Here is a 15248-nt window from a genome sequence, read left to right as displayed (position 1 = left end):
CATTGCTCTCCTTGGTCTAACCTATTTGTTATCTCTTCAAAGAACTCTAACAGGTTTGTCAGGCACGACCTCCCCTTACTAAATCCATGCTGACTTGTCCTAATCCGACCCTGCACTTCCAAGAATTTAGAAATCTCATCCTTAGCAATGGATTCTAGAATCTTGCCAACAACCAAGGTTAGGCTAATTGGCCTATAATTTTCCATCTTTTTCCTTGTTCCCTTCTTGAACAGGGGGGTTACAACAGCGATTTTCCAATCCTCTGGGACTTTCCCTGACTCCAGTGACTTTTGAAAGATCATAACTAACGCCTCCACTATTTCTTCAGCTATCTCCTTTAGAACTCTAGGATGTAGCCCATCTGGGCCCGGGGATTTATCAATTTTTAGACCTCTTAGTTTCTCTAGCACTTTCTCCTTTGTGATGGCTACCATATTCAACTCTGCCCCCTGACTCTCCGGAATTGTTGGGATATTACTCATGTCTTCTACTGTGAAGACTGACGCAAAGTACTTATTCAGTTCCTCAGCTATTTCCTTGTCTCCCATCACAAAATTACCAGCGTCATTTTGGAGCGGCCCAATGTCAACTTTTGCCTCCCGTTTGTTTTTAATGTATTTAAAGAAACTTTTACTATCATTCCTAATGTTACTGGCTAGCCTACCTTCAAATTTGATCCTCTCTTTCCTTATTTCTCTCTTTGTTATCCTCTGTTTGTTTTTGTAGTCTTCCCAATCTTCTGACTTCCCACTACTCTTTGCCACATTATAGGCTTTCTCTTTTGCTTTGATGCATTCCCTAACTTCCTTTGTCAGCCATGGCTGCCTAATCCTCCCTCTGATAACCTTTCTTTTCTTTGGGATGAACCTCTGTACTGTGTCCTCAATTACTCCCAGAAACTCCTGCCATTGCTGTTCTACTGTCTTTCCCACTAGGCTCTGCTCCCAGTTGATTTTCGTCAGTTTCTCCCTCATGCCCCTGTAGTTACCTTTATTTAACTGTAACACCTTTACATCTGATTCTACCTTCTTTCTTTCAAATTGGAGATTGAATTCGACCATATTATGATCACTGCCTCTGAAGTGCTCCCTTACTTTAAGATCTTTAATCAAGTCTGGCTCATTACATAACACTAAGTCCAGAATGGCCTGTTCCCTCGTTGGGCTCCATTACAAGCTGTTCCAAAAAGCCCTCCTGTAAGCATTCAATGAATTCCCTTTCCTTGGGTCCACTGGCAGCATTATTTACCCAGTCCACCTGCATATTGAAGTCCCCCATGATCACTGTGACCTTGCCTTTCTGACATGCACTTTCTATTTCGTGGTGCATTTTGTGCCCCTGGTCCTGACCACTGTTAGGCCTGTACATAACTCCCATTATGTTTTTTTTGCCTTTGTGGTTCCTCAACTCTACCCACACAGACTCCACATCATCTGACCCTATGTCGTTTAGTGCTATTGATTTAATTTCATTCCTAATTAACAAGGCAACCCCGCCCCCTCTGCCCACCTCTCTGTCTTTTCGATAGGTTGTGAATCCCTGGATGTTTAAATGCCAGTCCTGAACCCCCTGCAACCACGTCTCTGTGATGCCTACCACATCATACCTGCCAGTCACAATCTGGGCCACAAGCTCATCTACCTTGTTCCGTACAGGGTCGGGGCAGAAAAGTGGCGCGGGTAGTGCATAAAATAATAGCAGTATTTTGTTTTAGTTAAATTGGTGGGGGTTCCACTCAGCCAGCAAAGATTTACCCCTGTTTAAAGCTGGAGGGCAGTTAGTGAGCTGGCGGAGGGGACAGTGGAAAGTAGTAATGTCAGTGGACTAGTAATCTCGAGGCTCAGGCTAATGCACGGGAGACATGGGTTCAAATCCCACCATAGCAGCTGAGAGAATTTAATTAATAAAAATGGTCATCCTCAGTAATGGTGCCAGGCGATTGTCATCGATTGTTGTAAAAACCCATCACTAACACCTGTTCGTAAAGCAAATCTGTCGTCCTCACCTGGTCTGGCCTATATGTGACTTCAGACCCATGGCAATGTGGCTGACTCTTAACTACCCTCTGAAATGGCCCAGTGTAACACTCAGTTCAAGGGTAATTAGGCTGAGTGATCGCCTCGTCAGCAATGCCCACATCCTTCGGAAAGGGTCTGGTTTAGCACAGGGCTAAATCGCTGACCTTTAAAGCAGACCAAGGCAGGCCAGCAACACGGTTCAATTCCCCTACCAGCCTACCTGAACAGGGACCGGAATGTGGCGACTAGGGGCTTTTCACAGTAACTTCATTGAAGCCTATTTGTGACAATAAGCGACTTTCATTTCGTTTCATTTCATTTCGAAAGAATAAAGAAAAATAAAAGTTTTATGGTTTCTGAATTTGAGGAAAGTGTAAAACGGGATGAGAAGAAACACAGTCCTCTGACTTTGTGTTATCATTGTTACCTTTTCTGGTAAAAAACATTTCAAACCATCAATTTTGTTCCCAAACAGAGAGGTGCCGGCTGCCAGTGACCAGCGTCACCACCATGCAGTGGTTTCTGACTCTCTTCACTTCCTGCTTTCCCAAAGAGACCATCCTCCGGGTTTGGGATGCCATCTTGTTTGAGGGGTCAGAGGTGCTGCTTCGAGTGGCGCTGGCATTATGGACTCAGCTTGGAGAGTGAGTAGCTGCCAATTGGTTTCCTTTATCTAAAACCTTCCATTGTTCTGAAATGAAGAGTTGAGAGGCGATGGTTTGGATTGGTTAGACTGCAAATACGCCATGTTTGTTCTGGTCAGCAGATTATAAAAAAGCAAGTTTTACGAGGATGATATAAAGAATGTGTGGGTACACATATCAGGCAGGGAGTCCTGTCTTTTGAAAAAGAGGTCTGTGGATCTGAGCGAGTAGAGATCTTTAAAATTATCTGAAAGATTTTGACGGAGGGGATAGAGAATGTTTCCTCTCGTGGGGAAGAGCTGGAGGAGATGCCGTCAGTATAGGACAATCACAAAGAAACCCAATCAGAGATTCAGAACAAAACCTCTTTATCTGAAGAATGGGGAAATTATCGAACTCACTTCCACAGGGAATGGTTGAAGCGAATTGTATAAATGTTTTATTTTAAAATAAATGTAGAGTACCCAATTCTTTTTTTCCAATTAAGGGGCAATTTAGCGTGGCCAATCCACCTACACTGCACATCTTTGGTTTGTGGGGCTGAGACCCACGTACACATGGGGAGAATGTGCAAACTCCACACGGACAGTGACCCGGGTCCTTGGCGGCGTGAGGCAGCAGTGCTAACCAGTGTATCAATGTATTTAAGGGGATACTGGGAAGTACATGAGGGAGATGGGAATCGAGGGTTTCGCCGAACGGTTTAGATGAGTAAAGATGGGAGGAGGTGTGATGGTGGATGAATACTGGCACGGACGGTTAGGGCCCAATGGCCTGTTTCTCTTCAGTGTATCCTGTGCATTGCTATGACTTTGAATATTCTACCAAATCTGTTTGAACCACATCTTCCTTTTTCAGCCTCAGCCCTGCCTTCTGTCAGCACAATCTGGTTTGCTGCTTTCTCTGTACTTTTAGTCAGCGCTGCTCCGAGTCAATGCCAGGAACCAAAGGGTGGAACAGTTCTCCTTGTCTGATTGCTTCATTTCTCTGGACGTGCTGAATCTAGTAGCTCCAAGAATCAGTGGAATGGTCCACTGAGGTGTAGTGAAGGGGCTGGATAATCGGAGCTCTATTAGAATAACTTGAAGTGAAGGAGAGTTTCTGTACACCATCAATTCTGTGCCCACTGCAAGTGGGGCTGCTTTGTCTTGGATGGTGTTGAGTTTCTTGAGTGTTGTTGGCGCTGCACTCATCCAGGCAAGTAGAGAGTATTCCATCACACTGACTTGTGCCTTGTAGATGGTGGACAGACTTCAGAGAGTCAGGAGGTGAGTTGCTTACCTCATAATTCCCACCTTCTGATCTACTCTTGTAGCCACAGTATTTATACAAACTGCAGGGCTGGTTTAGCACAGTGGGCTAAACAGCTAGCTTCTAATGCAGAACAAGGCCAACAGCGCGGGTTCAATTCCCGTACCGGCCTCCCTGAACAGGCGCTGGAATGTGGTCACTAGGGGCTTTTCACAGTAACTTCATTGAAGCCCACTTGTGACAATAAGCGATTATTATTATATGAGCTTCTTCAGGTTGATCCAGGCATTTTTTTAACATTCTTTCATAGATAATAATATCAGTGTGAAATGACATGATGTTGCCTCTAAATTCTATCTGTGTTGGATCAGCATAACAAATAGTAACTCGGAGCAGGAGTAGGCCCGAAGCCTGCCCTGCCGGTCAATAACATCTTGGCTGGTCTGACTGTTGCCGTAAATCCATTTTCCTGCCTGTTCCACAGAACCATCAGAAACCTGCCCATTTCCACCTCGAACATATTCAATGACCCGCAGCTCCACAGCTCACAGGGATGGGAATTATTGAGAGAAGAAATTCCTCTTCACCTTAAATGGGAATCCCCTGATTTTGGATACGCCCACTCGGGGAATCATTCCCACAGCATCTACCCTGTTAAGCCCCCCCAGAATCCTTTGTGTTTCAATAAGATTATATCTCCTCCCTCTAAACTCCAATTAGTATTGGCCCAACCTGCTTAACATTTCCTCAGAAAACTATCCCTTAATCCCAGGAATCAGCCCAGACAACCTTCTCTGAACTACTTCTAATGCAGCGATATTCCACCTTCAATCAGGAGACCAAATCAATCCTGATGTGGGGCTCGAGGTGCAGGCTTGCCCATGGCACGAGCAGCTCTTTTAAGATCAATGCTGAGATCCTGGGAAACGTAGACCATTTTCGTGTCTTGGGGCCTCCTCTCGAGGCCACATACAGATGGCAAAATTGATCATCACATCCAATGTGCCAACCCAGCCATAAGCTGACTGAGGTAAAGAATATTTTAGGACCAGCATCTCAAAGCCAGGACTAAAGTCCTGTTTTACCAAGCAGCAGTGATCCCCAATCTTCTACTTGCTTCAGAGACTTGGCCACCCTCCAAAAGGCACCTCAAAACACTGGGGAAGCACCACCAGTGATGTCTTCACAAGATCAGGAAAGGTGGTCAAACAACAGTATCCTCTCCCAAACCAACGAACCCAGCATCCAGGCGCTGATAACTCAAAACCAACTCCCCTGGCTGGGGCATAGAAGTTCATAGAATTTACAGTGCAGAGGGAGGCCATTCGGCCCATCGAGTCTGCGCCAGCTCTTGGAAAGAGCACTCTACCCAAGGTCCATGCCTCCACCCTATCCCCATAACCCAGTAACCCCACCCTATACTAAGGGCAATTTTGGACACGAAGGGGCAATTTATCACGGCCAATCCACCTAACCTGCACATCTTTGGACTGTGGGAGGAAACCGGAGCACCCGGAGAAAACCCACGCACACACGGGGAGGATGTGCAGACTCCGCACAGACAGTGACCCAAGCCGGAATCGAACCTGGGACCCTGGAGCTGTGAAGCAATTGTGCTAACCACAATGCTACCGTGCTGCCCAGTCATTCATGTGCCTGACACAAGACTCCTGAATCTGTTGCTCTACTCTCAACTCAGGAGATTCCCGGGAGGATGACAAAAATGTTTTAGGGATGTCCTGAAAACATCATGAGGCACCCTGGCTTGTGACTGACCAAAGTAGTTGTTTTGGGAAGGCAGAGATTTCATCGGGAATGTGAAGAGGCACGGTGTTGGTGGGCTGTGCGGAAACTTCCAAACAACCCGTCTACCCGGCACTTACCACCTGCCCCTCACGTGGCAGCTCAGAGGGTGCAGATTGCAGCATCCGCACTAATTTGCTTTTAAGTGCAGATTATGCATTGGATTTATTAGCCATCTAAGAACCCATCAAAGTGAAGTTGAAGCAAGACCCTGAATTACTACCTAAGAAGGACATGGTTGTAGTGAGACCTCCCCACATTTGTTCAATATGGGTGGCACAGTGGTTAGCAGTGGTCACTGCGCCAAGGAGCCGGGCTCAATTCCGACCTTGTGTGGAGTCTGCACATCCTCCCAGTGTCTGCGTGGGTTTCCTCCGGGTGCTCCGGTTTCCTCCCACTTTCCAAAGATGTGCAGGTTAGGTGGATTGGCCATGCTAAATTGCCCCTTAGTTGCTACAGGAATAGTGCCAGAGGACTGGAGGATAGCAAATGTGGTCCCTTTGTTCAAAAAGGGGAGCAGAGACAACCCCGGCAACTACAGACCAGTGAGCCTCACGTCTGTAGTGGGTAAAGTCTTGGAGGGGATTATAAGAGACAAGATTTATAATCATCTAGATAGGAATAATATGATCAGGGATAGTCAACATGGCTTTGCGAAGGGTAGGTCATGCCTCACAAACCTTATCGAGTTCTTTGAGAAGGTGACTGAACAGGTAGACGAGGGTAGAGCAGTTGATGTGGTGTATATGGATTTCAGCAAAGCGTTTGATAAGGTTCCCCACGGTAGGCTATTGCAGAAAATACGGAGGCTGGGGATTGAGGGTGATTTAGAGATGTGGATCAGAAATTGGCTAGCTGAAAGAAGACAGAGGGTGGTGGTTGATGGGAAATGTTCAGAATGGAGCTCAGTCACAAGTGGAGTACCACAAGGATCTGTTCTGGGGCCGTTGCTGTTTGTCATTTTTATCAATGACCTAGAGGAAGGCGCAGAAGGGGTGAGTAAATTTGCAGACGATACTAAAGTCGGTGGTGTTGTCGATAGTGTGGAAGGATGTAGCAGGTTACAGAGGGATATAGATAAGCTGCAGAGCTGGGCTGAGAGGTGGCAAATGGAGTTTAATGTAGAGAAGTGTGAGGTGATTCACTTTGGAAGGAATAACAGGAATGCGGAATATTTGGCTAATGGTAAAGTTCTTGAAAGTGTGGATGAGCAGAGGGATCTAGGTGTCCATGTACATAGATCCCTGAAAGTTGCCACCCAGGTTGATAGGGTTGTGAAGAAGGCCTATGGAGTGTTGGCCTTTATTGGAAGAGGGATTGAGTTCCGGAGTCAGGAGGCCATGTTGCAGCTGTACAGAACTCTGGTACGGCCGCATTTGGAGTATTGCGTACAGTTCTGGTTACCACATTATAGGAAGGACGTGGAGGCTTTGGCGCGGGTGCAGAGGAGATTTACCAGGATGTTGCCTGGTATGGAGGGAAAATCTTATGAGGAAAGGCTGATGGACTTGAGGTTGTTTTCGTTGGAGAGAAGAAGGTTAAGAGGAGACTTAATAGAGGCATACAAAATGATCAGGGGGTTAGATAGGGTGGACAGTGAGAGCCTTCTCCCGCGGATGGAAATGGCTGGCACGAGGGGACATAGCTTTAAACTGAAGGGTAATAGATATAGGACAGAGGTCAGAGGTAGGTTCTTTACGCAAAGAGTAGTGAGGCCGTGGAATGCCCTACCTGCTACAGTAGTGAACTCACCAACATTGAGGGCATTTAAAAGTTTATTGGATAAACATATGGATGATAATGGCATAGTGTAGGTTAGATGGCTTTTATTTCGGTGCAACATCGTGGGCCGAAGGGCCTGTACTGCGCTGTATTGTTCTATGTTCTAGTGTCCAAAAGCTTAGTTGGGATTACAGGGGTAGGGTTAGAGTTAGGGAGGGAATGTGGGTCTAGATAGGGTGCTCGTTCAGAAGGGCAGTGCAGACTCGATGGGCTGAATGGCACTTTAGATTCTCATTCTTGGGGTGCCGGCGTCACTGGCTAGGCTAATATTTATTGCCCATTCCTAGTTACCCTTGAGAAGGTGGTGGTGAGCTGCCTTCTTAAACTGCTGCTGTCCCTGTGGGTGTAGGTACACCCACTGTGCTGTTAGGCAGGGAGGTCCAGGTTTTGACCCATTGTGCTTCATCCTCTTTGCACCAAAGACCGATATTCCCCTTGTCTTCCTAATTACTTGCTGAACCTGCATTCCGACTTTTTCTGATTTATTCTCAATGTATAAGTAAGCAACAAATCCATCATGCCAAATACTGAGACCTCTTTCTAATTCCTAAATAGTTTGTACACTTCTGCCACTGAATTTTGCTCCCAGAACGTGAAGCAATCAATGCCAATCTCAATTAGATTATAAGTATCATTCTGTTCTATGATAATTCAGTGAGCTGCTAACAAATAATTATACTGACACCGTTAAATAGATTTCAGTGTCACAGCAGTGTTGTATTGTCGGAAAATTGTAATAATCACTTGGACAAATTATCTTAATTTTCAGGGCATCTAATTGGTGATGAAAATCCTCGTGTAATTATGACATAAAAAAAGATCTTGGAAACAAGGATTATGTTAAAAAGGTTTTGCAGTGGAATTTATTGCAAGGATTTGGTTGGCAGATGAATTAAAATGGGTAGATAAGCCGATTCGTTCTGTATTCAATAGATGTGGCTGGGTTGGGTGGAACGATGAGGGTGTGGGGCCAGTAAGGTGGCGAGGGCAGGATAGAGGGTGGAATGCCCATTCCTTTCCCACTGCCATGGCATTCTGCCAATGGCAGGGATAGTGTAGGACAGCCCTCTTGCCCAAAGACCAATTATGCCATTAGAGTGCCCAGCCAAGGAATTTTACCAGCGACAACTGAGCCTTTCGAGAAACCCTGGTGGCCATGGGGTGGGACCCTCGTAATCCCACAGGGGCCCCCCTGCAGCAATGGTCGCCCTCACCAGACCCACCCCCGTACTCTTTACTAACGCCACTGAACATGGCTCCAAGGATGGGGTCCTTCCTTGCGTCTCTCAACTGGGTGTAATCTCAGCAGTGGCCACTGCTCCCAGTGGCGCTGCAGAGACTGAACTACCTTCATCCTTTAAAGGGACAGGAACCCTAACTGCAGCTGTGGACCCAAAATGTGGCCCAGGGTCTCCCAAACAGTGAACAGTCGTCATTTCAGCAGCACCTCCTCCTGTGTGCCCAATATAAACTCTTAAAGCAGAAAGTGTAAAAACAAAGTATTTTCAGGAATGGCTTCCAGCAATATCTCGGAATCCTTGGGATGGCGATAAACTCCCCTTTTCGATATCCAAGTCACAAAATAGATTTGTTTACAAGTGCTCAATATAGCACCAGGAAACTTTAACTTCCACCATGGGCAGACAGTTGTGGGCAGCACGCAAGAATTCCTGAAATGGGAAACCTACAGGGAAGACACTTCACCAGAATGTGTGGCAAAGTCAGCCCTTGAATTTATTATTGATTATTTATTTTTTTTGATCTAATTTTTATTGTAAAGTAGGGAGAGGGAAGAGGAAACCATAAAATGGTTTCCCCTTTCAGGGAGCCCCAACCCACTCCCCATCTCAGAAATTTTACTTTTTGGAAAAGATAGCCCACAACAGACGGGAGTTTTTAGTATTGATTATTGTTGATAAAGTTCAGAAGTTCATGAAACTTCTATTAGAGTGTTTAGGTTGTCATGATATGCAAACATGCAACCAATGAACACTCAGAATAGGACACAACCAATGGGCAGTCCGGACACTCAGAGGTGGCATCACCACAAGGGGGCATGACATAAACACTATAAAAAGGATGAGGCACTCACACCCTGCCTCTTTCCACAGACAGACATCGAGAGAGTTAGACAGGGTTGGTCAGCAGCATCACACCCCAGCACGTGGCTTAGAGCAAGCTGCTACAGTTAGACGGAGTTACTACAGTTAGATTAGCAGAGAGTCGAACTCATTTGAGAACTGTGTTAATAGTTCAATAAACACGTTGAACTCATTTCAGAGTCTGGAGCATCCTTTAGTTAAGACTGCATCAAGTAGCAGCCTGTGTTATCCGAAGCAGCATAACACAGCACAGGTAGCCATTGCTTTTTTAGACACACTCAGAGCTGTTCTGTAAGATGCTGAAACATGGCTGTGTGTTTGCTGGGGTTCTGGGAGTGAGGGATGAAATTGGCCATCCACTTCCTGAGCTAATGAGAAATGAATATTAGATGGGATATATAATGGGCGGCAGATTTGATACCTCCCCTTTTGCAGCACAACCAAGTCAAATTTCAACGCCACTGATGGCTTTAGTTCCTCTCAAGTCCGTTAAATTATACTATTAAGATCACTATTGCTCCTTTTATGAACACGGAGACAAAGCCAGCTGTCTGCTGGCTCACCAGCTTAGAAAACAGCAGCCATGAGGGAAATAGTGCAGCCGAAAGACAGGAACGGCAAGTTAGCACGACGCCAAATAAGGTCAATCAGGCCTTGACGACTTTCTACCGAGAGCTGTGCATCTCCGAGCCTCCAGAGGGGGACTCAGAGATGAGATAGTTCCTCGACGGCCAGGGACTGGAATCACCACTAGAGCTGGGGGAAGTCATGGAGAATATCGACTCCATGTAGTTGGCGAAGGCACTGGGTCCAGACGAATTCTCGGTGGACTGCTATAAAAGATTTGCGGCAGCACTGGCCCTGCATCCGCGGGAGATATTCAATGACTCACTATCGAGAGGAACCCGACCCCCCACACTGGCACAGGCCTTGATATCGCTGATCCCTAAAAAAGATAAAGTCCCGATGGAGTGCGGGTCATACAGACCTATTTCGCTCCTGAATACTGACACTTGGCGAAGGCCCTCGCGAGGCGACTGGAGAGTTGCGAGCCAGAGGTAGTTGCAGAGAGTCAGACGGGCTTTGTCAAGGACAGACAACTAACGGCAAACATCAGACACCTACATAACGTGATCATGACCCAACAGGGGGAGGAGACACCAGAAGTGATCGTCTCCCTGGGCGCAGGAAGAACCCTAGCATCCACAAGTGGGTCCTACAAAGTCGTAGAAACATGGGGGGCCTGGCACTTCCGAATCTCCAACTCTAGCACTGGGCAGCCACCGCAGAGAGAGTACGGGGTGGGTAAAGGAGCCGGGAGCGGAGTGGATAAAGGAGCTGGGAGCGGAGTGGGTAAGAGTGGAGGAGAGCTCCTGTACGGGGACATCCTTCTGGTCTCGGCCCCACTCCCATTCCCCCAGCCAAGTACTCACGAAGCCCGGTGGTGGTGCCCAAGCTGAGGACGTGGAATCAACTCAGGCACCACCTCGTCCTGTTGCAATGTCCACCATGGCCCCTATCTGCAAGAACCATAAATTCACCCTGGTAATCATAGACGCCTTCTTCAAAAGGTGGAGACAGGATGAAGGGACACTGACGGTAGGGGACCTATACATAGACGGCAGGATTGCGACCCTGGGGGAACTGACGAACAAGCTCCAGCTCCCAAAAGAGAACGAGCTGTGATACATTTAATTAAGATGTTGAGATGCCGGCGTTGGACTGGGGAGAGCACAGTACGAAGTCTTACAACACCAGGTTAAAGTCCAACAGGTTTGTGTCGAATCACTAGCTTTCGGAGCACTGCTCCTTCCTCAGGTGAATGAAGAGGTATGTTCCAGAAACATATATATAGACAGATTCAAAGATGCCAGACAATGCTTGGAATGCGAGCATGAGCAGGTGATTAAATCTTTACAGATCCAGAGATGGGGTAACCCCAGGTTAAAGAGGTGTGAATTGTACCAAGCCAGGACAGTTGGTAGGATTTTGCAGGCCAGATGGTGGGGGATGAATGTAATGCGACATGAATCCCAGGTCCCGGTTGAGGCCGCACTCATGTGTGCGGAACTTGGCTATAAGTTTCTGCTCGGCGATTCTGCGTTGTCGCGCGTCCTGAAGGCCGCCTTGGAGAACGCTTACCCGGAGATCAGAGGCTGAAAGCCCTTGACTGCTGAAGTGTTCCCCGACTGGAAGGGAACATTCCTGCCTGGTGATTGTCGGTGTTCCGCAGCTGGTCTGCTGCGTCCTGAGCGCAAGTTGAAAATATGGATTTAATTAAGGAACATCCTCCACGAGAAGACAGCAACGTTCCTCCAACTACCAGAGCACTCCCTACTGGACAGCCGACTAACTGCAGGCAAACTAGGTGACAGTAACTGTGCTGACCTGTACGGATGGCAACTACAGTCACCACTGGACAAGACTTGGGAGAAGTGGGAGAAGAGCTAAGCATAGAAATAAGGATAGGACTCTGAATCGAAGCACTGCAGACATAGAACCCGTCCAATGCAAAAGGAGGTCATTCGACCCATCAAGTCTGCACCGACCCCGCGGCACGGTAGCGCAGTGGTTAGCACTGCTGCCTCACAGCGCTGAGGACCCGGGTTCGGTCCCGGCCCCGGGTCACTGTCCGTGTGAAGTTTGTACGGTGTAGAAGGCTCATCCTGTCTACTCCAGCCCTCCAAATGAGCATCATGACTGATATAAAATGGCAAGTTCAGTTTTTTTCGATCAACAGCGCGAAGTTTAAAGATGTTAAAGTCAGAAGCTGTGAAGAGTTACAAGTTACCATTGGCTGCAGAATTAAAGAAACTCTGAATTTGGCACCTCTAATGTAGTCTTACTGCACAGGTTCGCGAGGCATACTGTGTGCAAAGAATAATTCTGGTCAGACTGTGACATTTCTAATATTTTGTTTTCACATCTGGGAAGGAAGGTGGGGTTAATTCTTCGCTGTGACTTGTTCCTGGCCATGATCTTCATTCATTCGCTATGATCTCAATGCAGTCGCTAGCTAATATAACACAGTATGATCTGTCTGAATAGATAGATTGTGTTATTATGAGCTGGTTTTTGTTAACAGCACTTTGATATGTTACAGGTGGATCAAGAAGTGTCAAAGTCTGGAGGAGCTTTCCCAATGGCTGAGCCAGGAGATGATGGAGACTAAATTGATGGATTGCAGTGAGCTAATGCAGGTGAGAGCATTAAACCCAAAATTCCATTAATTTCTTGTCAGTCCCAGGGTATCGCACTGCCATGCCAGAAGTCTCAGCACTGGGCTAAACCGCTGGCTTTGAAAGCAGACCAAGGCAGGCCAGCAGCACAGTTCAATTCCCGTACCAGCCTCCCCGAACAGGCGCCGGAATGTGGCGACTAGGGGCTTTTCACAGTAACTTCATTTGAAGCCGACTTGTGACAATAAGCGATTTTCATTTCATTTCATTGGCACAGTAATTGTTTTGACATCTCTGAGTCGGATGGCTGTGTGTTCAAGCCCATTCCTGAGACTTGAACATGTAATCTTGACCTTTGCCTTTGCCCTCTGACACGGCTGACCACTGCTCGCCTGTGGCAACCGCCCACAGAGCCAAGAAGAGAACGGAAGCTCATTGAACCCCTCAGACCCACACCCTCTGCGGGGAGAGGTTCTGGCCCGGGTCGGGTTCTTCAGGCTGTCAGTCACACGAGACGCAGACATCCAGAAAATTGACAGTTTTTATATATGAAATATATCAAATATTCCATTTTGCATCGGGAAGCCTGAAGCATAAATAAGCCTCATATCCAGGGCTCCACCTGACATGCTCATGCTGTGCACCAATTAACTGTTGGTTTTCACCACGTAACGGAGTTTAAGTGAATCAAACAAAATAATGCCGAATATATATTTCATTGTATGACTAATTTTTATGAAGAAAGTCTACATGTTTCTGGGGGGTGTGCAACATTTTTATAAGACGGGAGGAGGGGTGAAGGAAGTTGCTTCAGAAGCACAAAGGTTGGGAAGCCCTGATCGATCGAGGTTGATATTTCAGTGAGGGAGCGCTGGCTGCTGCCTTTTAGACGAGACGTTAAACAGGTCCTGTCGTTGTCTGTCTGGAGAATCCCATGGCACTACTCGGAGCAACGCAGAACGTATCTGCTTATTTACTCATTACTGTTTGCGGCAGCTTGCTGTGCAGAAATGAGCTGCTGTGTTTCCATAACAGTGACGAGACTTCAAAAGGACTTCATTGCTCCTGAAGCAATAGGTCACATTGTGAACGATGAATGCAAAGCTCTTTCATTTTCAGATTCTGTCTCCTGCCTGTTACCACATTGTGTTGACTAGTTATTCCCCTTTTCACTGACTTTAATTCAGACATATTTACAAATTTGTTGTATTTTTCTATTCATATTTGGAATTGTGGCTCTGAATACCCTTTGATTTATTCAGAACCTGGATTAAATTAAAACTGCCCTCTTCCAATTGTAATTATTTATTGTGAAATAAGTTTAAATATTCTGGTAAACTCTTCTTTGTGGAATTTAAATCCACAACAAAAGCTGGTCGTAATTTGGGATAAATTGGTTATAAAGTTTGGTTTTAATTTGGCCGTTTTACTGTTTTACTAGTGGGGACTGAGCAGTACCCCACCTGGGGAGGCCACTCTGAATCCGGGCAGCTTCCTGTGGGCTCCGAGCGGAGGTCCCTCCGATTTGAGCACCCTGTAGTCCATCAGGACCCCAAGTGCCAGCCCCCGCCAGAAGAGATACCTGCCCACATGATCGACTCCTTCCCCTCCATCTTCCACCTTCCCCAGGCTGGCTTGATTGGCCCCATCAATTTCTGAGCCCATCTTTCTGCACCAGGCAGAAAGGTGGCTGGTCCAGGACGGCTGCAGTTCCAGCAGCGGCCACTGCTCCCAGCGGCGCCTTTGGGACTATGGACGAAGGAGCTGCCAGGCCTCCGAATGGGAGCTGCACTCGGGGACAAGGCATTCTCCCTCGGAGGGAGTGGAAACCGTGACTACAATCGATGAACTGCCTGACAACTGTAAAATAAGGTAGTGGCATCTAGGGCCGATGGGGCCTGGGTTTCCCACACATTTCCACCATTGGGGCAGACATTCTGCCCCATGTAAGATCCTGGCCCATACCTGTTAAATTAACATGTGCCCGATTGTATTTTCTGACCCACGCTCCTCACCCAGTCCAAAAACAGCTTTTGAAGATTATTGATAATTTTATTATAGATCTTTTGAATGAAGATGTTCCTCTTGTTTGGTAAGGAAGGATTCATAAGCCCCGTTACAATTGAATTATATCTAATGATCAATAATCACTGACTGGAATACCTAATGTTCTGACGATATGTGAGTCTTAGTACTTCAATAATGCGCTGAATGCAAACATTGCTGCAGTAAAGGTCGCGTAGAGACTTGTTGGCACGTAACCTCACTCTGCTGACAGGCCCCACAGTGGTGATCAGCCATTGGATTTATGCCCAACAACTGGAGCCAACAAACGCTCCACAGCGCGCACACCTCCTGTCCAGCATTGACCTGCTTATTTCACACAGATTGAGACATTGTGCTGCGAGTTTACAAACCATTGGAAGCAAGATAAGCAGAAATGTTTCTTTCGTCACATCTGAAAATGTT

General features: G+C 46.8%; 1 protein-coding gene across 1 annotated transcript in view; it reads left to right on the top strand.

The window, feature by feature from the left end:
- Positions 1–15248, top strand: part of LOC140393631 (TBC1 domain family member 30-like) — a 136726-nt gene that overhangs the window by 93543 nt on the left and 27935 nt on the right. The window contains exons 7-8 of the mRNA XM_072479905.1: positions 2494–2662; positions 12704–12800. Of these exons, the coding sequence (XP_072336006.1) occupies positions 2494–2662; positions 12704–12800 (266 nt within the window). The remainder of the gene's footprint in view (positions 1–2493; positions 2663–12703; positions 12801–15248) is intronic.

Source organism: Scyliorhinus torazame, chromosome 17 (genome assembly GCF_047496885.1).
Source record: "Scyliorhinus torazame isolate Kashiwa2021f chromosome 17, sScyTor2.1, whole genome shotgun sequence".
NCBI classification, from domain to species: Eukaryota; Metazoa; Chordata; class Chondrichthyes; order Carcharhiniformes; family Scyliorhinidae; genus Scyliorhinus; species Scyliorhinus torazame.
This window is presented reverse-complemented; position numbering and strand designations above follow the sequence as displayed.